Source organism: Aquarana catesbeiana, linkage group LG06 (genome assembly GCF_042186555.1).
Source record: "Aquarana catesbeiana isolate 2022-GZ linkage group LG06, ASM4218655v1, whole genome shotgun sequence".
NCBI lineage: Eukaryota > Metazoa > Chordata > Amphibia > Anura > Ranidae > Aquarana > Aquarana catesbeiana.
This window is the reverse complement of record NC_133329.1, coordinates 160,352,460-160,378,335: the sequence shown is the minus strand read 5'-3', so window position 1 is coordinate 160,378,335 and position 25,876 is coordinate 160,352,460. Positions and strand designations below refer to the sequence as shown.

General features: G+C 42.1%; 1 protein-coding gene across 3 annotated transcripts in view; it reads right to left on the bottom strand.

Moving 5' to 3' along the window:
* Positions 1 to 25,876, bottom strand: part of SMG1 (SMG1 nonsense mediated mRNA decay associated PI3K related kinase) — a 409,928-nt gene that overhangs the window by 4,207 nt on the left and 379,845 nt on the right. For 2 of the 3 annotated variants that reach the window (XM_073591120.1, XM_073591121.1), the window contains 9 exons: positions 18,450 to 18,919; positions 13,931 to 14,065; positions 13,509 to 13,661; positions 13,248 to 13,427; positions 11,037 to 11,267; positions 10,071 to 10,282; positions 9,806 to 9,912; positions 3,446 to 3,625; positions 1,308 to 1,414 (listed from right to left, as the gene is read on the bottom strand). In XM_073591120.1, the coding sequence (XP_073447221.1) occupies positions 1,308 to 1,414; positions 3,446 to 3,625; positions 9,806 to 9,912; positions 10,071 to 10,282; positions 11,037 to 11,267; positions 13,248 to 13,427; positions 13,509 to 13,661; positions 13,931 to 14,065; positions 18,450 to 18,919 (1,775 nt within the window). The remainder of the gene's footprint in view (positions 1 to 1,307; positions 1,415 to 3,445; positions 3,626 to 9,805; positions 9,913 to 10,070; positions 10,283 to 11,036; positions 11,268 to 13,247; positions 13,428 to 13,508; positions 13,662 to 13,930; positions 14,066 to 18,449; positions 18,920 to 25,876) is intronic. The other variant, XM_073591119.1, reaches the window with a different exon arrangement.

The following is a 25,876-nucleotide window of genomic DNA, read 5'->3' as shown; positions in this document are numbered from 1 at the left end:
CAATCTGTCAGACTGTCTCCAAATTTATCCACATTTAGGCGATCCCTGAAAACTTTCCTCTTCAGAGAAGCCTATCCGGCCTCCATCTAACAACTGCACTATTTTCTCCATTAGCCCAACCCCAAAACTATTACCCTTCTGTATAACTTGACTCTCCCTCCTAGATTGTAAGCTCTAACGAGCAGGGCCCTCTGATTCCTCCTGTATTGAATTGTATTGTACTTGTACTGTCCTCCCTAATGTTGTAAAGCGCTGCGTAAACTGTTGGCGCTATATAAATCCTGTATAATAATAATCCTTATATGGGATAATACGGGTCTAGCCCCACATAGACCAGAAATGAAGACCAATCAGTCAATATCATACAATGTATATACACGTGAATTGCCATATATTAATGTGTAGCTATCAGATCCAAATATTGATGCGTTCTGTGGTGGACTCCGCCTCACTTGTTGCATGCCAGGGGGATCTTAAAAACACAGAAGCACTTATGAAGGTGGCCATACATGGTAAAGGCTACCCGCACTCTGAATACTGCTGTCAGAAGGGGAAAGGATACAAAAATTCAGTTTCTGCATTCTCTCAAGGGGAGCCTCAGATAGATAACTTCTGCCGCTTATAGTCTGCCACATTTCCCCATATATGTCACTCCCATAGAGTGCTCCTTCTGCCAGCAGCATTCAAATAGAGGGTAGTCTTTACCATCTTCCCGCATGTATGGCCACATTGGTTTTTAAGACCCCCAGCATGTAACAAGTATAGTGGTGGATTTACATGTTATTCATTAGCCCAGTTTGCCTTGAGTGTTACAGCTTCCTTGACCTCTGTGCCCACCCCCAAGACCCTATGAGCACAGCCACCATAATGCCTGACAAGATGATTTATTGTAATCTAAAAGTTTAACCGCCCTATCCTGAAGAAGCAGATTCCACTGCAATATGTGCCGATATTTGGATCTGTAATTAAAACCTTAATATATGGCAATTCATGTGTATATACAATATATATGAAATGAATGATAGGTGTTCATTTCTGGTCCATGTTGTGCTAGACCTGTATTATCCCAAATAGGGATGGTTTTATACCAGCGGCTGTTGATTTTATTGAAGTGAATAAACTATGGCATTTTAGATATTTTCACTCTGCCTCATGTTGTGCCTGAAAGCCCAACATTTTTTGGAGCAACGGGTTTCTTTTTTTCATACAATTATAGAATGTGGCACAGTGGAAGTTTATTTAAACATGAATGGCAGGGTTGGTGGCGGCTTTGCATTATAAGTTTGTGTCTGTCCTTATCTACCTACCTGTTCAGCCACAGACATCCTTCTGTTGGGATCCACATCTCTTCCCTCTAGCTTGGCTTTCACTCGTTTCCAAACACTGACAGCGTAAGAATTGCGCTCTTGTACAGCTGTAACAGGAAAAATGTCCAATCAAATCAAAATACTTCCTACCAGGATTCAGCTGTTTGAACAGCAAACAGTATAGGTAATTTTCCCAGTTCTCCTCTGATCATCACATCATGTATAATTGGTTTGTTTTCAGTACCCCGAACTGAAAAGCATCACCACCTTTGCTGCACACTGTACGAAGGGTTAAAATCCCTTTGGTCTATATGGTCTGCTTTGCCATTGCAATGACTCCCCTCACTTTTTAGACCCACACAGCGAGGCTTGGTAGAGCGAGCCCACATAAGCAGGCCCCCCCCAACAAGCAACTTGCTGGGGGGTACTCAAAGGTAGGAGGAGCCAGAAGCACTGGTCAGGGACCCCAGAAAAGAAAGATCAGGGCTGATATATATATATATATAAAAAGGACTTTAATATCACTTTGATGCATACATGTGGTTTACAACATAATTTAAAAGGGCCAACAAAAGCAAATTTTATGTTGATTAACAAAAAACAAAAGGTATAATATTTATATATATTTAGCTGTACATGTTTTAACAGCTTACCAGGCACTATCATAAAAGGTGATGTGTGGAAGGGGCTTTTTTTTTTTTTTTTCTACAAAACAACCTATTTTAGTTTTGACACTACCAAACACAATAAGGAGCATACCTTTTAAAGCAGTGAATTCAAACATTTGCTGCAGATGAATCTTCCTGGTGCATGTTTCTTTTAAATACAGTGACTAACTCTGCAGTGAATGTCACACTCGCCACTCCACAAATATAAAATGATGTTATTTTTGTGCAGTCAATAATTAAAGTAGAAGACTATGGTGTCGACTGTGAAAAATATCTTAATAAAAATAATTGAAAAAATTTCAAATAAAAATAAAGTAGAACTATAGGCAAAACTTTTTTTTACATATTGGATAGAGCAAGGGTCATAACCTCTGTGAGTAGGAGTGCACCGAAATTTCAGCGGCCGAAACATATCTGCTGAAAATTGTGACGAAATGATTGACGAAAGAAAAAAGTACTGATGCATGTGCAGTAGCAGTGGCCGCGCCGTCGGATGCTGCCCATTGCGGGGGTTTCATCCTGGCGGCTCATGGTCCTGTCCTCCCCTCCTTGCAGAGCGGCGTTCTCCCTGTGTCAGGGAGCTGAATTGTCTGGATGACTGTAGTAACAATGTCCCACGGCACACGGATTCAATGTCGGGACAATGAATCAGTGTAACGTGACCACAGGAGGCGGGATATTGTTACTGTGGCCCAGGCAATTCAAATCCAGCTCCATAACACAGCGGGAGATCGCCGCTCTGATCCAGGCACAGGCAGGCAGGCTGCCTCTGACAAGCATTGTTGAGGCTGCCTCTGACAGGCACTGGTAGGCTGCATTAATCTCTTATATAATGTTTACAGTCTCTGACCATCTCCTGTATCATGTCTGCTAGAGGTGCACCAAATGAAAATTTTGCTAATACTAATAGCAGTGTGTTTAAGTAAGAGATTGCAGACATGATACAAGAGATGGTTAGAGACTGAGGACATGATATGATATAAGAGATGTTTAGAGACTGCATTTTTCTTGAGCTTTTCTTGCACTAAGGGTGCCAATAATGGCCAACAATAAATGATTACATTTAAATTGATATTAAAAAGTTGAATACAATATTTTTTAAAAATTGTCATTTATGACAAAGTGTATCTTGCCTTTTCGGTACCAAAATTTCCATTCGGTGTTCCATTGCGGAGATTTACCTTCACTTCCAGTCCCATAGCCAAACAGAAAGTGAAAGGCAAACCCTGCAAAAAAAAGTTTTGCCTTTAGTTATATTTTAACCAGGATTTTCAAATATCATAAAGCAGCCGACCCAACAGACCAATTTATAGCTGTATATTTTAATGGCATCAAAATAATGCCTGATCAACGTTATAAGATTATAAGATTGTCTCAAGAGGAGTTTGAAGACCGTGCACAAAGCCTGCTAACAATACAAGTTTGAGCATAACAAGACAGCCTTTTATTAATATAGGTGCATATCATTACCTTTGCCAGTCTTCGGATCCCGCACTGCTTTCTTTGGACTAGAAACAATGCTCTTGCCAGGCCCTGGAACAGTGCTCGGTGGAGTATCTGCTGATGGAACCAAATTTTTCTGGACTGACTTTTTTGCATTCTGTGACATGCCCTCTGGCTGCGTCTTTGGGACAGTGTTACTACGCACAGCTGTTTTAAAAAATGTCAGATTAAAAACACTCCAAGTCAACTCAAGTCAAGACTTGGTACCAATAAATAGATAATTTACCCTCAAGAGAATATGACAGATATTACTCATTGCACAGATGTACAAGACAATTGACGTATTCTTTAGTCAGACACGGGGGGGATTTACTAAAACCGGGGCACACAGAATATGGTGCAACTGTGCATAGTAACCAGTAATCAGCTTCTAACTTCAGTTTGTTTAACAAAGTTTTGACAATAAAACCTAGAAGCCGATTTGTTACTATGCACAATCTCCAGGTTACAAGCATAACAAACAGAAGCAAAACAGCAACTTGTTGGTGGAAACTTTAGAATTATAATATATATATATAATATATATAGATAGATAGATAGATAGATAGATAGATAGATAGATAGATAGATAGATAGATAGATAGATAGATAGATAAAACCCCCGTTAGAATTACCGGTATTTCCAGGAACCTTCCAGGACAGCTACTTGAGAGATGATAGGCTCCGCCCTCCACAGGGAACACAATTCCGATATATTTTAAAAGGCCCCCCCCTTTCCTCTGACCCTCAGTTGTTAGGAGATCAAGTAAACCTCCACCAAAAGTGCACTCGGCAGAGGAAAAAAAACAGAAACTCATATAAAAACATCACTACTAGGTAAACAAGGTCGACCAGTGAAAAAAAACAGAATAGGGTGGGAATATAGACTTTGTCCTGGAAGGTTCCTGGAAATACCATTATGTCTAACGGGGGTTTTCCCCTCTCATCTTCCAGGACAGCTAACTAGAGAGGATAAGCAAGATTCTATACCTTAGGGAGGGACGACAGCCTGAAGCACTTTCCTACCAAAGGAGAGGTCCTGGCTGGAAAGCAATTCTATAAGGAACTCTATAATGTTTGACAAATGCATGAGAGGAGGACCAGACGGCAGCTTTAGAAATTTCTTCCCATGATGCCCCCCGCTCTTTCTGTCCATGACGTGGCCATGGATCTCGTTGAATGAGCCCCAATTCTAGAAGGAGGGGTGCGACCTGACGTTTTGTACGCCTCACAAATAGCTCCCCTAATCAACCTAGTAATAGACCTTTTAGACGCTTTGGGGCCACTGAACACCACCAACAGTTGGGAGGAACTCCTAAAACCACTGGACTTTTCTAGATAAAGCAGAAGACATCTCTTCACGTCTAAAAGACTAAACCTTTCCTCCTCCGCATTCTTGGGAGAGGTGCAGAAACTAGGAAGGATTACCTCCTGGGACCTATGAAAGTTGGAAGAAACTTTGGGTAAATAGAAAGGATCAGGCCTAATCACCACCCTGTCCTCTAGAATCCTCAGGAAGGGGTCTTAACAGGAAAGAGACTCTAGATCAGAAATCCTTCTCCCTGACGTAATAACCAAAAGGAAGGAAATCTTCAAAGAAATACATTTCAGGGAAGTCTCATGCAAAGGCTCAAAAGGAGCCCTTGTTAGCGCATGTAACACTAACGACAGATTCCAGGGAGGAATATGTTTGATGACCTTGGGATGTCTAGATCTAGCTGACAGGAACCTCCTGGCTAAAGGATCTTCCGCTAGTCTTCTTTCTGTAAACAAAGATAGGGCAGTAATCTAAACCCTAAGGGTGCTGACAGAGTCCTCTTCTACTCCCACCTGCAAAAAATCCAATATACAGGGAGTCGAAAAAATCTAAACCGGTTTTCTTTTGCCAGGAAATAAATGTTTTCTAAACTTTCCCATAGATCCTTCTCGTGACTAACTTACGGCTGTCCAGGATAGTTTGAATAACCCTCTCTGAACACCCCCTCAACTGTAGGATGCGCCGCTCAGCCTCCAGGCCGTCAAATGGAAGGTCTGAGGGTTTGGATGCAACACCGATCCCTGATGGAGCAGATCCTTCTGAACCGGTAGGGGCCAGGGAGGATCTACAGAGAGGGCCTTCAGAGAGGAAAACCAACTCCTCCTGGGCCACCAGGGGGCAATCAGAACTTCTGCCTGTTCCTGAAGAATTTTCAGGCCAGAGAGAAATCCCACGGGAAGGAGAGAGCATCCGTCCCCAAGGACTCAGTCTCTCTCCAGTGAGAAGAACGCCGGCAGTTTTCCGTTGAGACTGGCGGCAAAAAGATTCACTGTGGGAAGACCCCATCTTAGCACAACCTCCTGGAACATGCCTTGATGTAGTTCCCAACCGCTGGAACTGATGCTCATCCGGCTCAGATAGTCCACCAGCACATTTTTTGACCCCCCGATGTGGACTGCCCTGACTGAAGTGACATTGAACTCTGCCCAGGACAGAATCTGCTGTGTTAACGTTAGAAGCAACTTTGCTTGTTTAGGTACACCACAGTTGTGGCATTGTCTGAGAAAATTAATAGGTCTTTTCTGAAGGGGTCTGGAGTGTAATTGGGCTGAAGGCAACCCTGGTATGGCCACAATCATCAACCCCAATAACTACATGATCCGCCGAATGGAGGTCTGTGGGAGCAACTTGAAGGCCTGCACGGAGAGAAGGATTTTCAAAATCTTCTCTTCAGGAAAAAAATCTTTTGGACAACAGAGTCTATTAGATAACCCAGGAAAAGTATGCTCTGGGAGGGCACCAGGCAAGACTTTCGCTGGTCGACTTTCCACCCCAATTTCTGAAAGGTCCGTAAAACCAACTGCAGATCCTGAACAAGGGATTCTTTGCGCTGCCGAGAGGACAAAAAGGAAGGGCATTGAACTGCCAATGACTTGGCCCATTATCCATGAGAATCGCAAATCTGAGGAATCTTTGGTGACTCTGGCAGATTGGTACATGAAGATATGCATCCTGAAGATCCAGGGTTATCATGAAGACCCCTGGCAACAACAGATTCCTTACAGAATAAATGTTCTCCATCCGGAAACGTCTCTAGACTATGAATTTTGTCCAGGACGCTTAAATTGATGACCATGCGATGCTTTCTTGACCAGAAAGACGTGAGATTAAAAAAAAAAAAAAATTCCGGAACAGGAGAAATAACTCCCTGTTTCCCACATAGAAATCTGATTCATCATGGCTTGCCGCCGCTTGGCAGATGGGTAAGAAAAAATCTCCGGGGGGGAGACTTTTGAATTCCAACCTGTAACGCCTTTCCAATGTTTGAAGAATAAAGGAATTGTCAGAAATCTCTGCCCATTCTTTGACGAAATGGGACAACCTTCCCCCTACCCTGGCGTCACTGGGGATTTTTGGAAGGGGCTGAAGGAGCAAAGAGAGCCTCCCCTTTTTACTTATCTTTGTTAAAAGACCACTTCTTCTTAGTCGTGAAAAGGCCTCTTATTCTGGGGCTTATTCCTTTGGGAAGAAGGGAACTGCTTACTCTTCTTAGAGGAATGAGCTAGGACCTTCACTAAGGGGGAACCGAATAAGAGCTTGCCTTCAAAGGGTATGTCGCAGAGTTTATTCTTGGAGGTAAGTTCACCTTCCCAAGATTTAAGCTAGATAGCTCACCTAGCTGAAATGAGAGCAGAAGACCTGGCTGCAGATTTTACGGAATCTGCTGCCGCATCAGCCAAAAAGGCAACTGACTTGGAGATGAGTGGGAGAGACTCCATAGATGAAAGAAGATCATCCAGACGCCGAACACATACGTCTAAATTACTAGCCACACAGGTGGATGCTACTGTCTAACCCAAAGAAAAAGCCGAAGCCTCCCAGGGCTTACATAGCAATGAGTCGGCCTTTCTATCAATTTGATCCTTAAGGACCCCAGAGTCTTCAAAAGAAAGATCTGACCTCTTGGACACCAGCGGCATAGGGACATCTAATCTAGGACATTTAAAGAAAACTTCCTCGAACTCAGACTGAAAAGGAAACCTTTTTTGTGTCCTCTAGACTGGAACCACCTTTTTTCAGGTTCTTTCCACTCAAAGAATCATGTCTAAGTGACTGGTGCACCGGAAAAGCTCTCGACTTCCGCCCCTGTAGACCCCTATATACATTTTATCCTGTACAGATTGGGCTTGCTGTGGCATCCCAATCTCCTCCGAGGTATATATTGACCTTAGAAGTTCGTCAATATCTTCAACTGGAAACAGATAGTTGAGTTACCCGCATCTTCCTCTGATGCAGATTCCTCATCAGATGAAGAAACCGGATCCCCACCTTCCTCCAGAACAGAAGTATTGCGTGAACTAATGGTCTCAGACACTAACAGAGTAAGGGATCTAGCCGAGGCTGAAGGCTCTTGAGCTATCGGTCTAGATGAGGAAGGTTCTAGTCCAGATACCCTGTCATTAAAGGACCGAGAGGAGGCCACTACCTCCTTCATAGAAGACATTAACTCCTTAAAAGAAGAAGTCTCTGAACTAGCTCTGGATGGAATACAATCCTCACAAAATAGTTTTTATAACTATCAGAAAGCCTGACCCTACAGTTCCCACATTTCTTCTTTACCGGTTTGGCCTGGAAAAAAGCAGAAACAAGAACCATAAACGAAAAAAGGTCCATACAAAAGTCCCCTGCTGTAGAGCTATCCACAGACAAGGGCTTACCTTGGGGGCAGTATTGGACCCAGATGCTGCCGCTGGTTCAATATGAGCGGACGCTCCATCCTCAGACCTGTCCTCAGGCTCCATGAATCAAGCGGAGATCGGCTGGAGAGATAGACTGCTGCTGTACTGCTAAATGCACCTGTCCGGCGTTCAGCAGACTGATCCCCAAGCAGCATGTCCTCAGTGTATTCATGCCGTGCTTAAGAAAAAAATGGCGCCCGGAATTGTGTCATGTGACTTCCGGTTCTGGCGCCATCTTGCCGCGTCACCGGAAGTCCTCCGACGCCATCTTGGTACACTGCGGTGAAGCACGAGGAGAACACAGTTCCAAACAGCCAGAGCTGGGGAAACAAATGGAAGGAAGGGAGTTGCCACCACTCACACCACCAGGTAGGCAAGTAACCCAAAAATAGCGAACCCTTCTGGTAAAAAAAAAAAACCCAGACTATCACCCAGGACTTGGCCAAAACTAGTCCTGGATGATACCAGAGAAGGGGTGTCCACCAACCAGTTACCAGACCTAAGAAAACAAAAAACATGTTGGTGCTCTTGGAGGGTCGGGAAACACAAAACAACCGAGGGTCCGAGGAAAGGGAGGGGCCTTTTAAATTGTATCTGATGTGTTTCCTGTGGAGGGCGGAGCCGACCATCTCTCAAGTAGCTGTCCTGGAAGGTGAGAGGGGAAATATATAATATATTATATTATATATAAAATTTAAAAAAGCATTTAAAAAAATGCTGCATCAAAAATTATTTTAAAAGACTGTCACTTTGCTCGCCTCCGGCGACGTCAGACGCCACTGCAGGCCACATGCGTGCCAGCCCTCTTGCCTGGATCCATCTCCATACACAGCCAGTGGATGGTTCCTACAGGGACCACAAGTGATTTGGCTGCTAGGACCAGCGTGCAGGGAGACACACCGCTGCAGGACTTACGTTTCCCATGTTGACACGGTTTTACCTCTATGTGAGAGTGTTTATTATTTGTATTATAAAGTCTACAGTTTGCACTCAGAAGGCGCCTCTTCCTTTGCTTTTTCATACTATATTCAAAGCCCTGTCCTATGTGAGACTCACTTTTTACTTAAGGGGTCATATAAAGCAACAAATATACACAGTTACAACACAAGGTTTAAATGAATAACTCTGGAGGATGAACTATAAGACAAATATACTAAGTACAAATAATGTAATGGGCCTCAAGGCGATGAGCGCTATTAAAAAGACAGATTAATGCCCTTCATTAAAGCAGGACTAAATGCTCCTATCCCATAAAGCCAAAGAAGATGCCATTTTAGTCTTGGTTTGATCTGCAGTTGCCATGGTGCTGCACATGTGATCAGTTATGACACCAGCCATTTGATGGCTTGACAGATCAGTTGAGAACACAAGCAGCTGCGACAGCTGCCTTGTATGTAACTGCTTTGGGAAACCATTCAAATTATAGGGTTAGTTCCCCTTTAAGCAAAAAAGTGTTAAAGCAAAGAACAGTGCAGGCCCATTGCTACAACTCAATCTTCTAATGATCATGCTTTAGTATGAAATGGATTTCACTGAACAAAACCATAAGACTCCACCACATTCTTAAAATGATGTAGTTGTGTTTTATCAGTAAAAATGTAAACGGTGCTTAGTGAAAAACGTAATTATTACCTGCAGCAAAACTGGGGAGGTATGTTGAGGATGTAGTCGGACTAGCACACTCATTTGTTGAATCTGTTACCAAAGGTGATGCAAAACCCACCAGATTGTTATAGATACTAAAGAGAAAGGAAAAAAAATGATGAAAACTCTGCAAATGAAACCAGGGACAGAGGTAGTTTTAGAACACCAATACCAGGAACTAAGATGTACTCCATGGTTTAATCAACCCATAATCTTTCATACGTTGGTAACATTTGGTAGGACATGTTCTTACCTCTGGCTCTGGGTTTTTAGCTCTTTCAGAGTTGGTGTTATTTCCTGCAACATATCTATATGTTCCTGGCTGCGCACTTGGCCCAAAGCCTGAACCAGAGTAAACAGAACTGTCTGAATGTTATCTTGCCAGGCTTTGTACTCGCACAAATACTGCCTGACGCTGTTCTCGTAGGGCACATCTTCACCGTCTGCCAAGGCTGCCTCTTCATCCTAAAAAAAAAAAAAGTTTAGTTCAGGTGGATACTAAAATTATGCAGATATTGAAGACATGACAAAGTTATGAGCCCTATCTAAGGCCTAGACAGTCAAGTATACCGCCAATTTGCATCTTTATTTAAAGCTGAAATCTACAAATTTTTCTTTCCCCATGCAGTGGGGCTGTGTCTGCAATGCATGGGTTAACTGCTAGTTTCTGTCTAGGGGATTGGAGATATACTTACCTAATACTCTCAGCACAAGACTGGCCCTTGCTTGGGTAAAATGTTTTCTTTTGCTCTGAATCGGGCTTTAAATGGTCTATGGCTGGCTTAAAAAAAAAGCCTAGGCTGCAATACTAATGTCCTCTCCAGGGGTGTCTCCTACAGTGATCTCATTCAGCCACAAGAGGTCATCAGTTTTTCAGGTTGAATGATTCCAAGGGTCATTCTGTAGGTGCACAATATCTCAATGGCACCATGCACTCACACTAATGATGAAAAAGCTGGGCACCATCGAAAACCACCCACAGCTGGCAGAAGAAGTTTTAGAAGGACCTAGCATGACCAGCCTGAAGAGATGGAAAAGCAAGCATTAAAAAAATTATATATATCTATATATCTCTCTCATGTGGGGGAAAAGGGTGGGGCGGTCTAGCCAGGATTTTGTCTTTAAACTGAGGTTTACGTTCCTAAAAAACATAGCCAATCTTAATATTTAAATAGATGTACATAAAGCCCAGGATAAACAAATTAATGCAGAAGCCCACCTTTGCCATTGCTTTCAGCAAGTGTTTGACATCTCCCAGCTGCCTGTTATGACCAGTCAGCACAGTCTTGATGCAGTCCACCAAATTCTGAATGGTTTCACACACTGCCTCAATCTGCTGCTCCTTCTCGCTCTGTAGATTCCTCTGGTTTGACATATCATGACTCAACTGCTTGTGGGCAGAAACCAGCCATTCAGGACTTCCAATGGCACTCTCATTCAAAGGTCCCTGCTAGAAATGGACATGTGACTTTAAAATGTCTTTGTAAATGTACAGAAAATCTAGCCAATATATAGTTATTCTGCAAGCAAGCAGCACTACTGGGCTGTAGTGACATACATTGCACCTATAAATAAAAATCACAAAAATAAAAATGCTATTGATATTTTATCCTAAAGTTTTGTTAATAAATCATTTAATACTGTTCATCATAAAAGCCTGATAAAGAATTTGAGGATGCTAGGATTAAAGTGTTAGTTTACCTTTACCAAAACTGTGCAGCTTTGACTAATAGTGAATACTGCCCTTGCTATAGGTGTAAGCCATTTATGTACCTCATGAAGCCTGACCTGAAAACTCCCAGGACATTGCTAGCACATTGCTAAGCGAGGCTTAGCAATTACTGTTCACCTTCACAGGGGCGAGCTCGCACATGCTGAGCTCAGATCTACTTGATCAGGGGAGAGAAAGCGCATGCGAGGAAGATTGAATCAGAGAAAGGGCTCACTCTGTGATAGTAGAGTTGAACAATAAAAGCTAGGCCTCGCTTAGCAACATCCTGGGAGTTTTCAGGTCTAGCTTCATGAATTATATAAAAATGGTCTACACTTATAGCAAGGGCATTATTCCATTTTGGTCCAACCTACACAGATTGTTTTCATCTACAGAGGTCCCTTATCTGCATCTGCCAGTTTTTTTTGGTAACTAACCATTCAAGTCAGAATTTTGTAAATGGCTACAGAACTTGTATAAAGACTGTTGGGGTGAGTATATATGCAGTAGAATCCAGACAAAATAGCAACATAAAAAAGTAATATAGATGTAGGGTATTATATAGATAGCAATTAAAAAAAAAGGATTGGTAAACTGCAATGTATTACATATTTGGTTTTGGATTTAATACCGCTTTACATGATGTATTGGTGATTATAGAGCTGCATTTGTCTCAATGAAAACTGCCTAGAGTTTAGCTTTAAAGGTATAGTGCACCTTTTGAAAACAATAAATGCATTCACATTAATAAAAGAAAAGCTTTGTGCATTTAATTAATTAATTGTATTAGAGCCTGTAAAACACTGCAACCTTGATCAGTGCTTTGATGGTGCAATGCACAGGTTCTTGTAGTCTATTCCCCCAGGTCCATAAAGAGATCCAGACCTTTGGGATTAAATTCAAACAGGGTGCTCCAGGAAGAACCACCTCACAATGTTATGTTTCAGGTTAGGCCCTAAATATGGGTGTAACATGAAACCTGGTCAAAAAGGTGGATTATTTTAAAATATGTTTTTCACAGCCATTTAACCCCTTATAAATGAGAAAGTAATGTCTGATCGGGGCATGTACCTTTTGACCGCCTTGCTTCCTACTGCAGCCAATGCTGAAGCTCAATGAGTTAAGCTTGCCATAAGTGCTCAGACAATACCAAGCAACGTCCCCAATATTGAGCACTCTTTGTGGAGGCTGTTTTTGGCCTGCTTGAGGAATATAAATCACCTCTGGCAGTTGGCATATTGTACAAATCCTTCTTTGGAGAAAATCTCAAGAGCAAGGTCCAAGACTTCACAATTCTTTGGAGAGAGTCCCCTTGAAAACAGGGTTTGGGCCTTTCCTCTACTTTACAGAAACCATAGAATCTGAGTATTGCAGCGGGCCATAAAGTCATCCTCGGGAAGACATTGTTTTGTCTACAAACAGCCTTAGTTATCTTGGAAGCTATCAACAAGTGATATGCTGGAACAAGTGGGGCTTTGAATTAGTCCATTAGTGGCATTGTGAAGAGTTGCAGCTATGTATTTCCCATCGCCACATTTTTAGGAGCAGAAGGCCAATTTTAGATTCATAAATACATTTGTTCATGTTCACCTGACTAAAAGTCAAGAGTTATTATTAGCTTAGTTACAGGGGAACCCAACATACATTCACCTTTGTAACGGCATTATAACATTGATCAAATCTTCATTCTAGCTTGCTACAAAAGACAACAACACTTACCACTCTTTTTAAAAGCCGAAGCTCTAACTCAGATACTGAGCTATTGAACTGGGAGGCAAATGAGCACATCTGTTGACAACGTTTAAGGAGCTCAAACAAACCAGTGTCCATGCTTAGAGTCTCCGTAGTCCGAGTGCGTAAACTTTCAAAGTGTATGATGGTGCTACAAAGGAAGGTGACCTAAAAAAAAAAATTGACAGATTACACATTGGTCTTCAAAAGAGTCAGCCACAAAAGGTTTAACTACACAGGACTATCTACCTGGTTTGTTCTTTGGTTTTCCTTCAGTACAAAATTTCTTCTCTCTGTAATAGTAGCCTCAAAGTCTTGAAGAACTGGTGCCAATGCAGGATTTGCTCCTCCTGCCCATTTCAAGCGCTGCTCAATGCTGGCTTCTAAAGCAGCTAGTTTTTCCTGTAGGAAGTACATGTGCCAAGAGGAAATTAAAAGGGGAATTTTACTAAAGCCTTTATATTTGCAAATTGTGTAATAAAAAAGGTGCATTCCATATTGCCTTACAGTAACTGCTACAAGCAACAAAAAGTTCCCAATGAATTCTGTGTGGAAATCTGACTGGCCTGTGAACCTCAGCCCTCTAACAATGCCTATTTGGCCATGCAAAAAAAAAAAAAAAAACATGCAAATATAAACATTCCAAGCAAACAGCATTTTTAGTGGGGCACCTGGACTGCTGCAATAGAGGAGTCAATCTGTCCAAGGGTATGAAGCTTCTTCTTCATGCTGGTTAAGATGGCAGAGCGAGGAGGAGTAACAGATGTTGCTTGTGGGCGACTAATCAGGAAGTCCTCATGCTGCCACTGGAATGTAAAATAAAGTTCAGTCAATAAAAGGTCAGAATCACAGAGATTACAGTGATTTGTAGCTGGAAACAGTTTAGAGCTAGCACCAGCTTTGGTAGCTAATCATGTAATCCAGGGGGCATAGCTCAGATTTTTAGCTGCATAGATTTAGACAAGCTTAGTTTTATGATCAAAAGCTTAAAGAGAGCCTATGATGAGAAATACATGGAGCCTGCCATGGCAAACTTTGGAAATCGTTAGTTGTCTAGCTGTAAAGCCAACAATTTGACTTCAATATTTTGAGTCAACCTGTAACAGTAATGCATATAAGACTTGTCTTTTCTTAGACTTTTATTTGCATACTTGTTCTGGATCACTGACTCAAAGATTGAGGCTGGATTCACACTAAGATCGCATGCAGCTCACAGCAGGGGTCCAGTGAGTCCCTGTTCCCCGTTTCAGGGACAAATCAGGCCTGAATTTGGACCTGAAACTGAGCCAAAGACACACAGGACTCCTGTGCAATTCGCTCCGGAGCTGCCACAGATGTGTGAATCGGCTCCATTGAGAGCCGCTCACAATTTCCTGTCATGCGAATTGGATGCAGCGAATCCTGCATCAAATTCGCACTGGGTCAACACAAAAGCCAGAATAGGAATTTCAGAAGAAGCTCAGCATAATTCCAGCTAAGACAGTTATCTCACCATGGGTTTAATTTAAAACAACTTTATATAGTGCTACCGATACAGTTTTTGTAGTACTTCTGGAATATTACTAGGCAAACGTATGTTTTGTGAAGTAAAATAATACTTCTATAAAAATGCAGTAATTTATAGCTTATGCAAATAATTTGGCTAGTACAGTATACGTAAAGCTCTGAGCAACTGAATATAAAAACACACGTTCCATGGTGGATCATTTCTCAGAGATAAGACACACAGTGAGAAGGTGATATGTTGCCTCCCCACTGCCTATTTTGAACCTCTAAATGCTGCACCACTTGAATGGGCCATGTGCAACAGGGTGGTATAATTTTTGTTGCAGCCGTGAAGCAAAGCTTGGAAGCATGTGTACACCCTCATCCAACTTCCTTTACAGCCCAAGTGAGGGCAAGGTTTACCTGCCTGTTTTTATTGTGCCTCATCCACATCTGGTGTTACCCATTTCTGACACGACATTAGGAAGATCTTGGGGTTAACAGGCCATTACCCTGAGTTCAGGCATTGGCAGTATGTAGATAGCCAAGAGTGTTGGACTGTGTTCCCTCTGCCCAAGAGGGGATCAAGCTTGTCTTGTTCATAGCTACGAGACCTGAAGTTCTTCCCCGGTGGTTTATGGAGGCCACAGCTGTGGCATTCTCCAACTGTACCCTTAACTGGGCGACTGTGTAGTAGGTCCATTGTAGTTAAGTTATTATGGCTCTCAGTTCCAAAATACTGATGCGGAGTGTCGACTCCTGTAGGGACCAGGTGCCCAGGACAGTTAGGAATTGTAGATCCCACCCCAGCCCTGTTGGTGCAATCTCCCAGGAAGAGAGGAAGAACTATTTCCCAGATTCTGGGGCTGAGTTGGAAATCCACAATTCCAAAGAGATGTTTGCCTGGCTGGATAAAAGTAGTGGGTGATCCAGAGAAGGGATCCATTTGTCCTATGTGGCAAGAATGTTTAGCTGCAAAAGTCTAAAGTGGAACTGAGCAAAGCGCATTGCCTTCGAGGAAGCCACCATGAGGCCCAGAACCCTGATGCAGAAGTGAACCAAGGGATACCTGGTTGATCTGAGAGACTGACTGGGCCTCAGAAGTAATCTTTTCCTGGGGAAGGAAAATTATGGCCTGCACCATGTCTAAAAATGAGTCCCAGGTTCTATAGGCGATGGGAACGCTGGAGGGCAGACTTCTTAAAGCTGATCACCTATCCAACAGTTTGAAATGTTGGTATGTCCTTGGAATGTTGGAAAACAAGACCATGGCTGAGGAATAAACAGCAGGTCATCTTGGCAACCCTACGATATAAACCTTTTGGAGGATAAACATCTTCTCATGATTTGGCCAATTCTCATGCAAAGCACAGTTAACTTGTGTTTATAGAGAAAAGGTCTTTTTAGATTTCACTAGCCATTTAGTGCCCCATAAGAGCTTGTTTTGTCGGAGAAGATTCCTGTGCTGTTAGACAAGGGCCAGAATGCACTACGTCGATAAGTGAGCTCATGGTAAAAAGCATATGGAGCGAAGCCTTAGCTTGAGAAACAAGCTAAGGCTCCACACCATATGCATTTCTCAAAATGCGCAAGTTAAAAATGCCTCCACAAGATCCTCTTCTGCGCCCACCTCAAATCCCTCAATATCTTTCTTCAAGAGGTTAGGAGGATCAGGGTCATACCCCTGAATAGGTTTGGATGGTGAAGAGGAAGTAAAGTGCGTTTTGGCCCCGGAGACTAAAAGTTTTAATAAGATAGGTAGCCTGCTGAGCGCCTGAGAGGGAGTTGCGCTCGTCTAGGACCATGCTCCGGTGCAGAACAGCAGCTATCAACTGCAGCATTTTGCTAGTTTTCCTCACTGCTGTCCATAGCCAAGTGCTATTGGACCCTCTTTTTATCGGCGCCTTACTTTAGCCATTGCTGAGGGTGGGTCCCCTGTGGGGTATTCATGAAATTAACGCAGAATGAGAGGGTATTTGTGTCTCTGGGAAAGGAGCCATGCATGTGCTGACTGATGTCTTGTGCCTGTGTCCGTGAGCAGAAAACGAGTTTCTTGCGTTCTTGTTGGAAATGGTGTGTGGAAGGGAACACTTAACATGCAAAACAGGAATCCATCACAACTACAGGGAAACCCTGTAGTAAAACTAAAGGAAAAAGTTTTTTTTTTTTTTGATAGAGTGAAGAGATTAGAACAGCTGTAAGGTTTTGAGTCTGTGCCCCCATTAGAGAGATTCACCATCTCTGTTTGTTAGGTTTACAATTATAACGTAAAGTGAAAGTAAAAAAATAAATAAATAATTCCATATTTTGGGTTGTCCCCAGAACAGTAAGAGATCAGAAATCTCTTATGGTTTTAAAGACAACCAGAGATTCCCTCACTTAGAAGAGATTTCTGCCCATTTCCGGTTTTGGTATTGGACAGGAAGTGAAAGGAAATCACCCCAATGGGACACAGATGGGAAAAAACCTGGCAGGGGTTAGAACCCTTCATTACTCTAGCCAAAATGTAAAAAAAGTTTTGCCTTTAGTTCTACTTTAATCTCTGCATGATGTGCCAAGGTCAGCACCGAACGCAGGATCCTGTGCCCGAAGCAAAGATTACAAACTGACCACGCTAATGTGGGGTCCAGGTACGCTTCCAAAGATATATATCGGGGGCAACTGATCCAGAAACTGCTAGTGAGCCTTAAAGGGGTTGTAAACCCTCATGTTTTTTCACCTTAATGCATTCTATGCATTAAGGTGAAAAAACTTCTGACGCTAAGTGGCCCCCCAGTTTTACTCACCTGAGCCCGTTCGTTCCCTCGGCGGAGACGTGCTCTTCCTCTCTGCCCAGAGTTCTCGGCTCTTGATCGGATAGATTGATAGCAGCGCAGCCATTGGCTCCCGCTGCCATCAATCAAATCCAATGACATGGGCACTGGGGCCGAGTCCGGCATTCTGTGTCTATGCACACAAATGCTGGACTCAGGAGCGTGCCCGCAAAGTAACCCCCAGGGAGAGCGCTTCTCCTAGGGGATTTACTGATGCGAGGAGGAGCCGCGAGTGCCGTCGAGGGGACACCAGAAGACGAGGTTCGGAGCCACACTGTGCAAAACGAACTGCAGAGTGGAGGCAAGTATGATATGTTTGTTATTTAAAAAAAAATAAAAAAAGAAGCTTTAAAATCACTTTAAGGCAATAAGCAGTTGGATCTTGATAGAAGTGTCAGTTATAGTAGTAAAGAAAAATGAAAAAAAAAACAAAGAAAAAAACAAAAAACTTTTTGTAGAGAGGAGGTCCATCACCTAAAGACATTAGCAAAAAACTGAAATCCCACAGAGTGGATGGGGTTATATGAAGGTGAACTGGGGGGCGTTCCCAGCAAAGCTTTGGCTAGTGTCCAATTACCTGAAGGTAGTGGCATACAACTCATGGTATATGACTACAGATCCTGTACAATTAAGATGAATAGATTTTCTGGTAGACGTTAATGAACACTGTATAGTCATCTTATCACAACTTCTCTAACTGAACCATTTTCTCCCAGTCTGACACCTGTCTACAAGTTCATTTTAAGTATAAACCTGTCATGTAAAAAAAATAAAAATAAAATATATATATATATATATATATATATATATATATATATACACACACACACACACACACATACATGCATATTACATACATACACTTTTTAGTATTTAGCTTTATAAAAATTACCTGAAACATTGCAATCTGAAGCTGCACGCGTTGCATACTGGTTTTACAGGAAGCAATGTTTGTTTCTAGACGGCGCACCAAGTCTTGTTTCTTCCAGGCAGTGTCATAAGAGCTGGCTAAGACAGTAGCTCTGTTCATCACAAGCTGGGAAAATCTGGAGATCTGAATGTTGTGCTCCACAGCCTTTTTACAGAGATCATCAACGGAAACTTTACTTTCTGCCCCAAAGTCTTTGGCTTCCACTTGAGCAATAATATCTACACCCAAAGCACTAATGAAGCTGCACAATGTCAGTCCCAGAGCCTGCGTAGGTAAGCCAATCAAGAGTTGCCTCACAAAGTCAGCTGTAAAAGATTTGATTGGTTTGGCCATTTGGTCTTCACTAAAGCAAGAGTTTCTGTACATTGTTTTTACATTGACCAGCTGCACAGGTCCATTACCAGGAGTTTGTTCATCAATCGGGCATTTCCCTGTGTAGAGAAAGCAAAAGCAAAATTTCATTTGTAGCAGGTAAAAGTAAACCCATCAAAAACCTGGTTTGAATAAAAAAAACTATCAGAGGTTACCCTTGGTGAAATGCACATGCCAAAAAACAGCAGACCCAGGCACACAGTACTGTGCAAGTTTTAGGTAGCTGTGAAGAAATGCTGTAAAGTAAGAATGCTTTCAAAAATATATGTTTTGTTTATTTTTTTATTAATGTATAAAATGCACAGTGAGCAAACAGAAGAAAAAACTAAATCAAATCAATTTTTGGAGTGACTACCCTTTGGCTTAAAACTGCATCAAGTCTTCTAGGTACACTTGCAACCAAGTTTTTGAAGTAACTCAGTAGGTAGGTTGTTCCAAACATCTTGGAGAACTAACCACAGATCATCTGTGTATGTAGGCTGCCTCAAATCCTTCCATCTCTTCATGTAATTCCAGACTATGTTGAGATCAGGTTTCTGTGGGGGCCAAACGATTACTTCCAGGACACCTTGGGGTGCTTTACGTTGAAGATAGTTCCCAGACGATGTCAAATGATGCAACCGGAAGGGAGGAGGTAGGACGTGACATCACCTTGTATGCCGAGATTGTGCTGGGGGCTCAGAACTCCGGCTGGAGACGACTTAGGTAATACTAATGCTTTTTAAACTTGTCAGTGGAAACATATGTGAATGTAAGTGGAATGTATTGCTTTTAGAAAATAAACATTTAAAAAAAAGTTTTTACGCTATTGGAGCTCCTTTCCTTCCTCTTGTTACCTATATATGAATATCGAATACACGAGTTTATTAAAGGAGTATACAGTTGGAGATATCGGCTGCAGATTATTCATGCCAGGAGTAGTGTGCAGTTGCTGGTTTATAATGTCACCAGCAATAAGTTCTAGGGAGTCCATCTAGTACTTGTAGCGGTGGATCACACTGGGTGTTTTTTGCGCACACACCTGAAGATTCAAATTGAAGAAATCACTTGAAACATTTCCTTCCTTTGGTGGCATTTTGGCACTTTTCAATTTATTATTATGAAATTTGGCACATATTAATTTTCTTGTATTTATGTTCACAAAGTTTTTTTGGTTGTAATATATTGCACAGGGCACTTTCGTGTATATTGATTTGAGATATATATCTTTTTTAAAATTGACTTTATTAATACTCTTTGTACATTATTGTATTTGATTTATTTTGTACAGGTTTGTGATTTTTTTTTTAGCACCGATTTGGGTTGCTGTAGATTGCACTTGACACTTAATGTAGATTTTTTCTGAATGTTTTACGGCAGCTAATATTACATTGCACTTTTGAGGCGCATAAAAGGGTCAGCGCTGTCCATTATTTTATTCTTAGATAGTTTTTGATTATATATCAAAATTAGGACACCACCCCCCATTTTTGTTTGTTTTTTCATATTGTTGTCTGTTAACTACTTGGTGCAGTTCTATACTAAATTTTCCTGGTACAAGGAGTGTCTAGAGGCATCAGTGAAGCATGGTGGAGGTTTATTGCAAGTTTGAGGCTGCAATTTTGCAAATGGAGTTGGAGATTTGTTCATGATCAATGGTGTCTTCACGCTGAGAAATACAGGCAGGTACTTAGGTACTTATCCATCATGCCATACTATCAGGGAGGCGTGTGATCGGCCCCAAATTTGTTCTGCAGCAGGAAAACCACCCCAAACATACAGCCAATGTCATTAGGAAATATCTTCAGCGTAAAGAACAAGGAGTCCCGAAAGTGATGGTTTGGCCCCTACAGAGACCGGATCTTAACATTGAGTATGTCTGGGATTACGTGGACAGAAGGGTTTGAGGGAGTCTACATATACAGAAGATCTGTGGTTAGTTCTCAGAGATATTTGGAACAACCTACCTGCTGAGTTCCTTCAAAAACTGTGTGCAAATCTACCTAGAAGAATTGATGCAGTTTTGGGGTAGTCACACCAAATATTGATCTAATTTAGATTTTTCTTCTGTTCATCTCACTTTACCATCTACTGAGGAAGCCCAATGAGAGGGTGAATCGCAAATAGAGGGGAGAAGCAGAGTCTGTGCGAACAAGCCAATGTTTTATATGCTTAGCTGATGTTTTTACTTTCGAGTGGGTTTCTCCAGACTGACACGATGGATATGCTGGAATTGCCTCCTGTCAGAACGAGGATCCAAACGCCGCCACCTATCTGTCCCTGTAGAGGGCTGTATCTGCACACCTATAAGACCTTGCTATTAAGGAGGTCCACCTTGTCCGGTAAGGGTCCATCTTTTTTGTCCTCTGAAGTCAGCGGTTGCTGGGATCCTTCTTCATACTTCCTTCCTCCCTATATGGGCTGTATTTAAACGTATTGTGGATGTGTGATCCCTCTTCATGTAATTCGTGTATCTCCACTGGATTTTTTTGAACCTTTTTTGAATGGACTCATTTTTCTTTTATCACCTTTTTCTGTCAATGACTTATTGATTATGTATGAATTTTGAAAATTATCTTGTTACTTTTTAGTAATCACTTTTTGTGTAAGATCACTGAATGCACATTTACACTTATCTGTACTATTTATTTATTAGCATTTTTTGAACTGACTGATAATTGGTATACTTACTATACACAGTATTTATTCAGTTATTTCACTCACATTTTTTTACTGGATTGCAAGCGCACTTAGTCCATTCCTCTTAGTTTAGAACAACCTACCTGCCAAGTTTCTTCAAAAACTGTGTGCAAGTGTGCCAAAAAAAAAAAAAGTGTGCAAGTGTACCAAGAATAATTTAAGTTGTTTTAAAGACAAAGGGTGGTAACACCAAATATTGGATTTGATTTCGATTTCTCTTCTGTTCATGTACGTTCCATTTTGATAATTGATAAAAATTAACTATTAAACACTTCTATTTCTGAAAGCATACTTAATGACAGCATTATTTTACACCTGTCTAAACCATTTGCACAGTACTTTATATGCACCCGCATTTTTATGCAAACCTCAGCTTTCCTGCAAGTCTTCTGGGCCAGCCCCCATCCCATGACTAAGCCCCAGTGGGTGGGGGAAATGCATCAGGGTGTGCAGTATGGTGGATACACATTTGCTCCTTACCATTTGTTCACCTGGGCTGGTCAAGAGTAGCGGAGATCCTTTCCACTTTACATTTATTAGCCCTCTGGATTGGTATCAGGCTAAGCCCGCACCCCATGCTCTGGGACACAGGGATATATTTTCACCTCTACTTTGAACAGCGCCAAAAGCGATACAACAAGTCAAAGCCCCCACCCCCATAGCACTTTGTTTTAAGCAGGCTAAACAGCCTAATAAACTAAAAGGGAGAGTCAGGATGTGGGAGTAAACTGAGCTCAGCCTGAACTTCACAGTGAAAGTCAATATTTGGATACAAATTAGATTTTTTTCCCCCAAAAATTCTTCACGTAGGGTAACCTCTGAGCATACATATTTTTTGATCAAATGCTCTATTAAGAATTGACAGCTTACGAGTGTGAAGTAGTTGTAACCTATAGCTTCAGATGACGGAATTGGAATACATCATTTTTGTCCATGTATTTGGCTGTAACTGCTTGTTTCCCTTGAAAAGTTAGATAACTATAGGATGCACGTACTGTTTTCTGAACCACCTAATTTTGAAATGTCTAGTTACAAAGAAAGGCCTGTTGGCAAGTGTTAAATGAAAGTTAGACCTCATCTGAACTAACAGAAATGTAGAGGTAACTATTACATACAGATGTGGAAATGAATCAGGCGATTTGTGTGTGTATGTATATAATGTATATAATATATATATATATATATATATATATATATATATATATATATATATATATATATATATATACACACACACACACACACACACACACACACACACAACCCCCCCCATGGTCAGTCCACTTACCCCACCGCAGTTAGGCGGCGGGCATTGGCGGACAAGGAGTAGCGGGGGATCGGGGCATTGGCAGACATAAGGCTGCAGCGGGGTTAGGGCATCGGTAGACATCAGGCTGCGGCAGGGATCAGATTGCGGTAGGGATCAGGTTGCGGCTCCTGTGTCGTCTTCTCCTCCCTCCTCCACAGTTCTGCTGTCACCCCCCCTCCTCCTAGACATCCAATAGGATCGCCTGTCTTTTTAGCCAATTGGGTGATGGGTATCAGACCCGCTTCCCGATTGGCCTGGAGGAGGATCAGTGTTGCAACACCTGGGTAGACTCACCCTATTTTGAAGCCTATTAGAGCCTCAGGCTCTAATCAGAACTTCAAAAAACATCCCCCGCCCATCCCTGCCATAGAAATTTGTGTGCCCGGTGTCCTGAAAGGGGCCAGGCACATATATAGGGAGGGTGGGGGTGACAGCGGTGACATAGGCTTAACTGTAGGTAAAAATGTGCATTAAGCTTTGGAGGCATCATGGGATCCAACAATATCAATAATTAGGCTTTGAAGGTACCACTTAACTTTTAAAAGAAGGTAGTATTAGCAAATGTTGGATAATCCCTATGATCCCCTCATCGTTACTTACAAAGCTTATCACAAAAGTTTCCAAATGCTTTTGTAGCTTGGGTTGTTTGTTCGCCCCTGCTGTGTGAGCAAAACAGAATAAAATTTAAAAAAAGGAGTGATATCTGATGCAATTTGTTTTTGTGTAGGAACAATAGGATTTTTATATCAGCTTACCTGTAAAATCCTTTTCTTTTTAAGAACATCACGGTACACAGAGCCATGGTAATTACTATGTGGGTTATAGTCCACCTTCAGGTGCTGGACACTGGCACACCTAAACAGGAAGTTGCCTCCCTATAAAACCCCTGCCATACCGGGAGTATCTTAGTTTTGTAGCAAAGCAATACACGTGCATACTAGAAAGAGGAGCGGGACCTCTGTCCCATGATGTACTTCAAAAGAAGAGGATTTTACAGCTAAGCTGTTATAAAAATCCTATTTTCTCTAATCGTACATCACGGGACACAGAGCCATAGTAATTTCTATGTGGGATGTCCCAGAGCAATGCCAACTGAGGGGAGGGAGACACAACCAAAGTAGGGCACCATGGGAACAGAGGATTTATACTGCTGCCTGCAGTACACTGCGCCCACAGGCGACATCCTCATGTCTTTTTACATCCACCAGAAAGAATCTGGTAAATGTATAGATTGAAGACCAAGTTGCGGCCTTGCAGACTTGAGCCATGGAGGCTTGGTGATGCAATGCCCACGAAGCAATAACAGCCCTAGAGGAGTATGTTTTGATTTGAGAGGGTGGAATCTACCTCTTTAAACCATAAGCTTGAACGATTACTTAAATCTATTTAGAATAGTAGATTTTGAGCAGTTACCCCCTGAATAAAGTTACGATCCAAAGAATGAGAAGCAAGTGGTCATTGAAATAATATCGATAAGGCCGAGACCTGTCCTTAGAAAGCACTCAAGGCCAGCTTTCTCATCCCATCTGCAGAAAGTCAAGAACTATACCTCTGACCTATTTCCTGGGGTGCAGCTCCTGGTTTCACACCAGGAGACATATGTTTCCCAGACTCCATAATATATAATTATGGAGGCCGGCTCCCTTGCATTAACCAAGGTAGAAAACTACTGAACCTGACAGCCCACGCTTCTTCAAAATGTGGGTCTCAATAGCCAAACCGTTAAATTTAGCGTTTGTAAAGTAGGATGGAACTCTGGACTTTGCGAGAGAAGGTCTGGCCATGATGTACTTCAAAAGAAGAGGATTTTACAGCTAAGCTGTTATAAAAATCCTAAAAAGGTCCATGGGTCCCCTACTGCCATCTTTCTGATCCCTTGCATACCAAGATTTCCTGGGCTCCGCTGGGGGTCACAAGAATCAACGAGTTCCCTTCCTGAATTTATCCTGCAAAGAAGTCGTGGACGCAGGCAGAATAGGAGGGAATGCATAAATCAGCGTGAACCGATTCCACGGGAATAGCAAGGCATCTGTTCCACATGCTAGTGGATCCTTTATTCTTGACACAAAGTTGTCGATTTCTTTGTTGAACCTTGGCACAAACAGATTTATGTCTGGGATCCCCCATCTCTGACATATTGAGATGAAGATATCGGGGTGAAGGAACCATTCTCCCGGGAACAACTGCTGGCAACTCAAGTAGTCTGCCTGCCAATTTTCTATCCCCAGAATGATTACTGCCGTTAGGCAAAGTACATTGTTTTCTGCCCAAGATAGGCTATGATTCATCTTTCTCTGGGCCGCACAACTTCTTGTGCCCCCTTGGCCTGGGGTACGAATGCCCTTTTTTGGGTGTACCTATGATCAGACCCAAGTATTTTAGCCTTCATGGTTTTAAAGAAGATTTCTCCTAGGTTGAGAATCCGACCTAGATATTCCAGGTAGTCGAATGTGCTTTCCATACTTTGGTCTAAGCGGGCTACCGACAGGCCTATCAAGAACAGATCGACTAGGTAAACCATAGTCATTATACCTTGGGCCCTCAATCTGGCTAGAAGAGGAGTCAGAACCTTTGTACTTGAGGTGCAGTAGCTAGATCGGAAAGCAGAGCAACACACTGAAAATGAAGATTTTCCACTTTGAAAAGTAGATATTACTAGTGAGCGAGGAAATAGGCATATGGAGATATGCATCTCTGACGTCGATTGACGCCAGAAGTTCTCCTCCTTGTAGGATGGAGATAACCGATTGGATTGACTTCATGCAAAAAAAGAGTGGTTATATTCAGGAATTGAATTTAGATTTTTGAGATCCAGAATGTCCATTTGGATTTAACCAAACCCTAATCTCTGCTCTTACATGGGGGCCACCATGAACACTTTTTGCCAAAAGATGGTCCAATGCTTCAGAGAAAGACTTCTTTTTCTCTGGAACCTTATGAAAGTTTGATCTGAGAAAACGAGGAGACGGAAACTCTTGGAACTCCAGTTTGCACCTTGGAGCTATTGAGAAAGTCCCCCCTTCGTCTT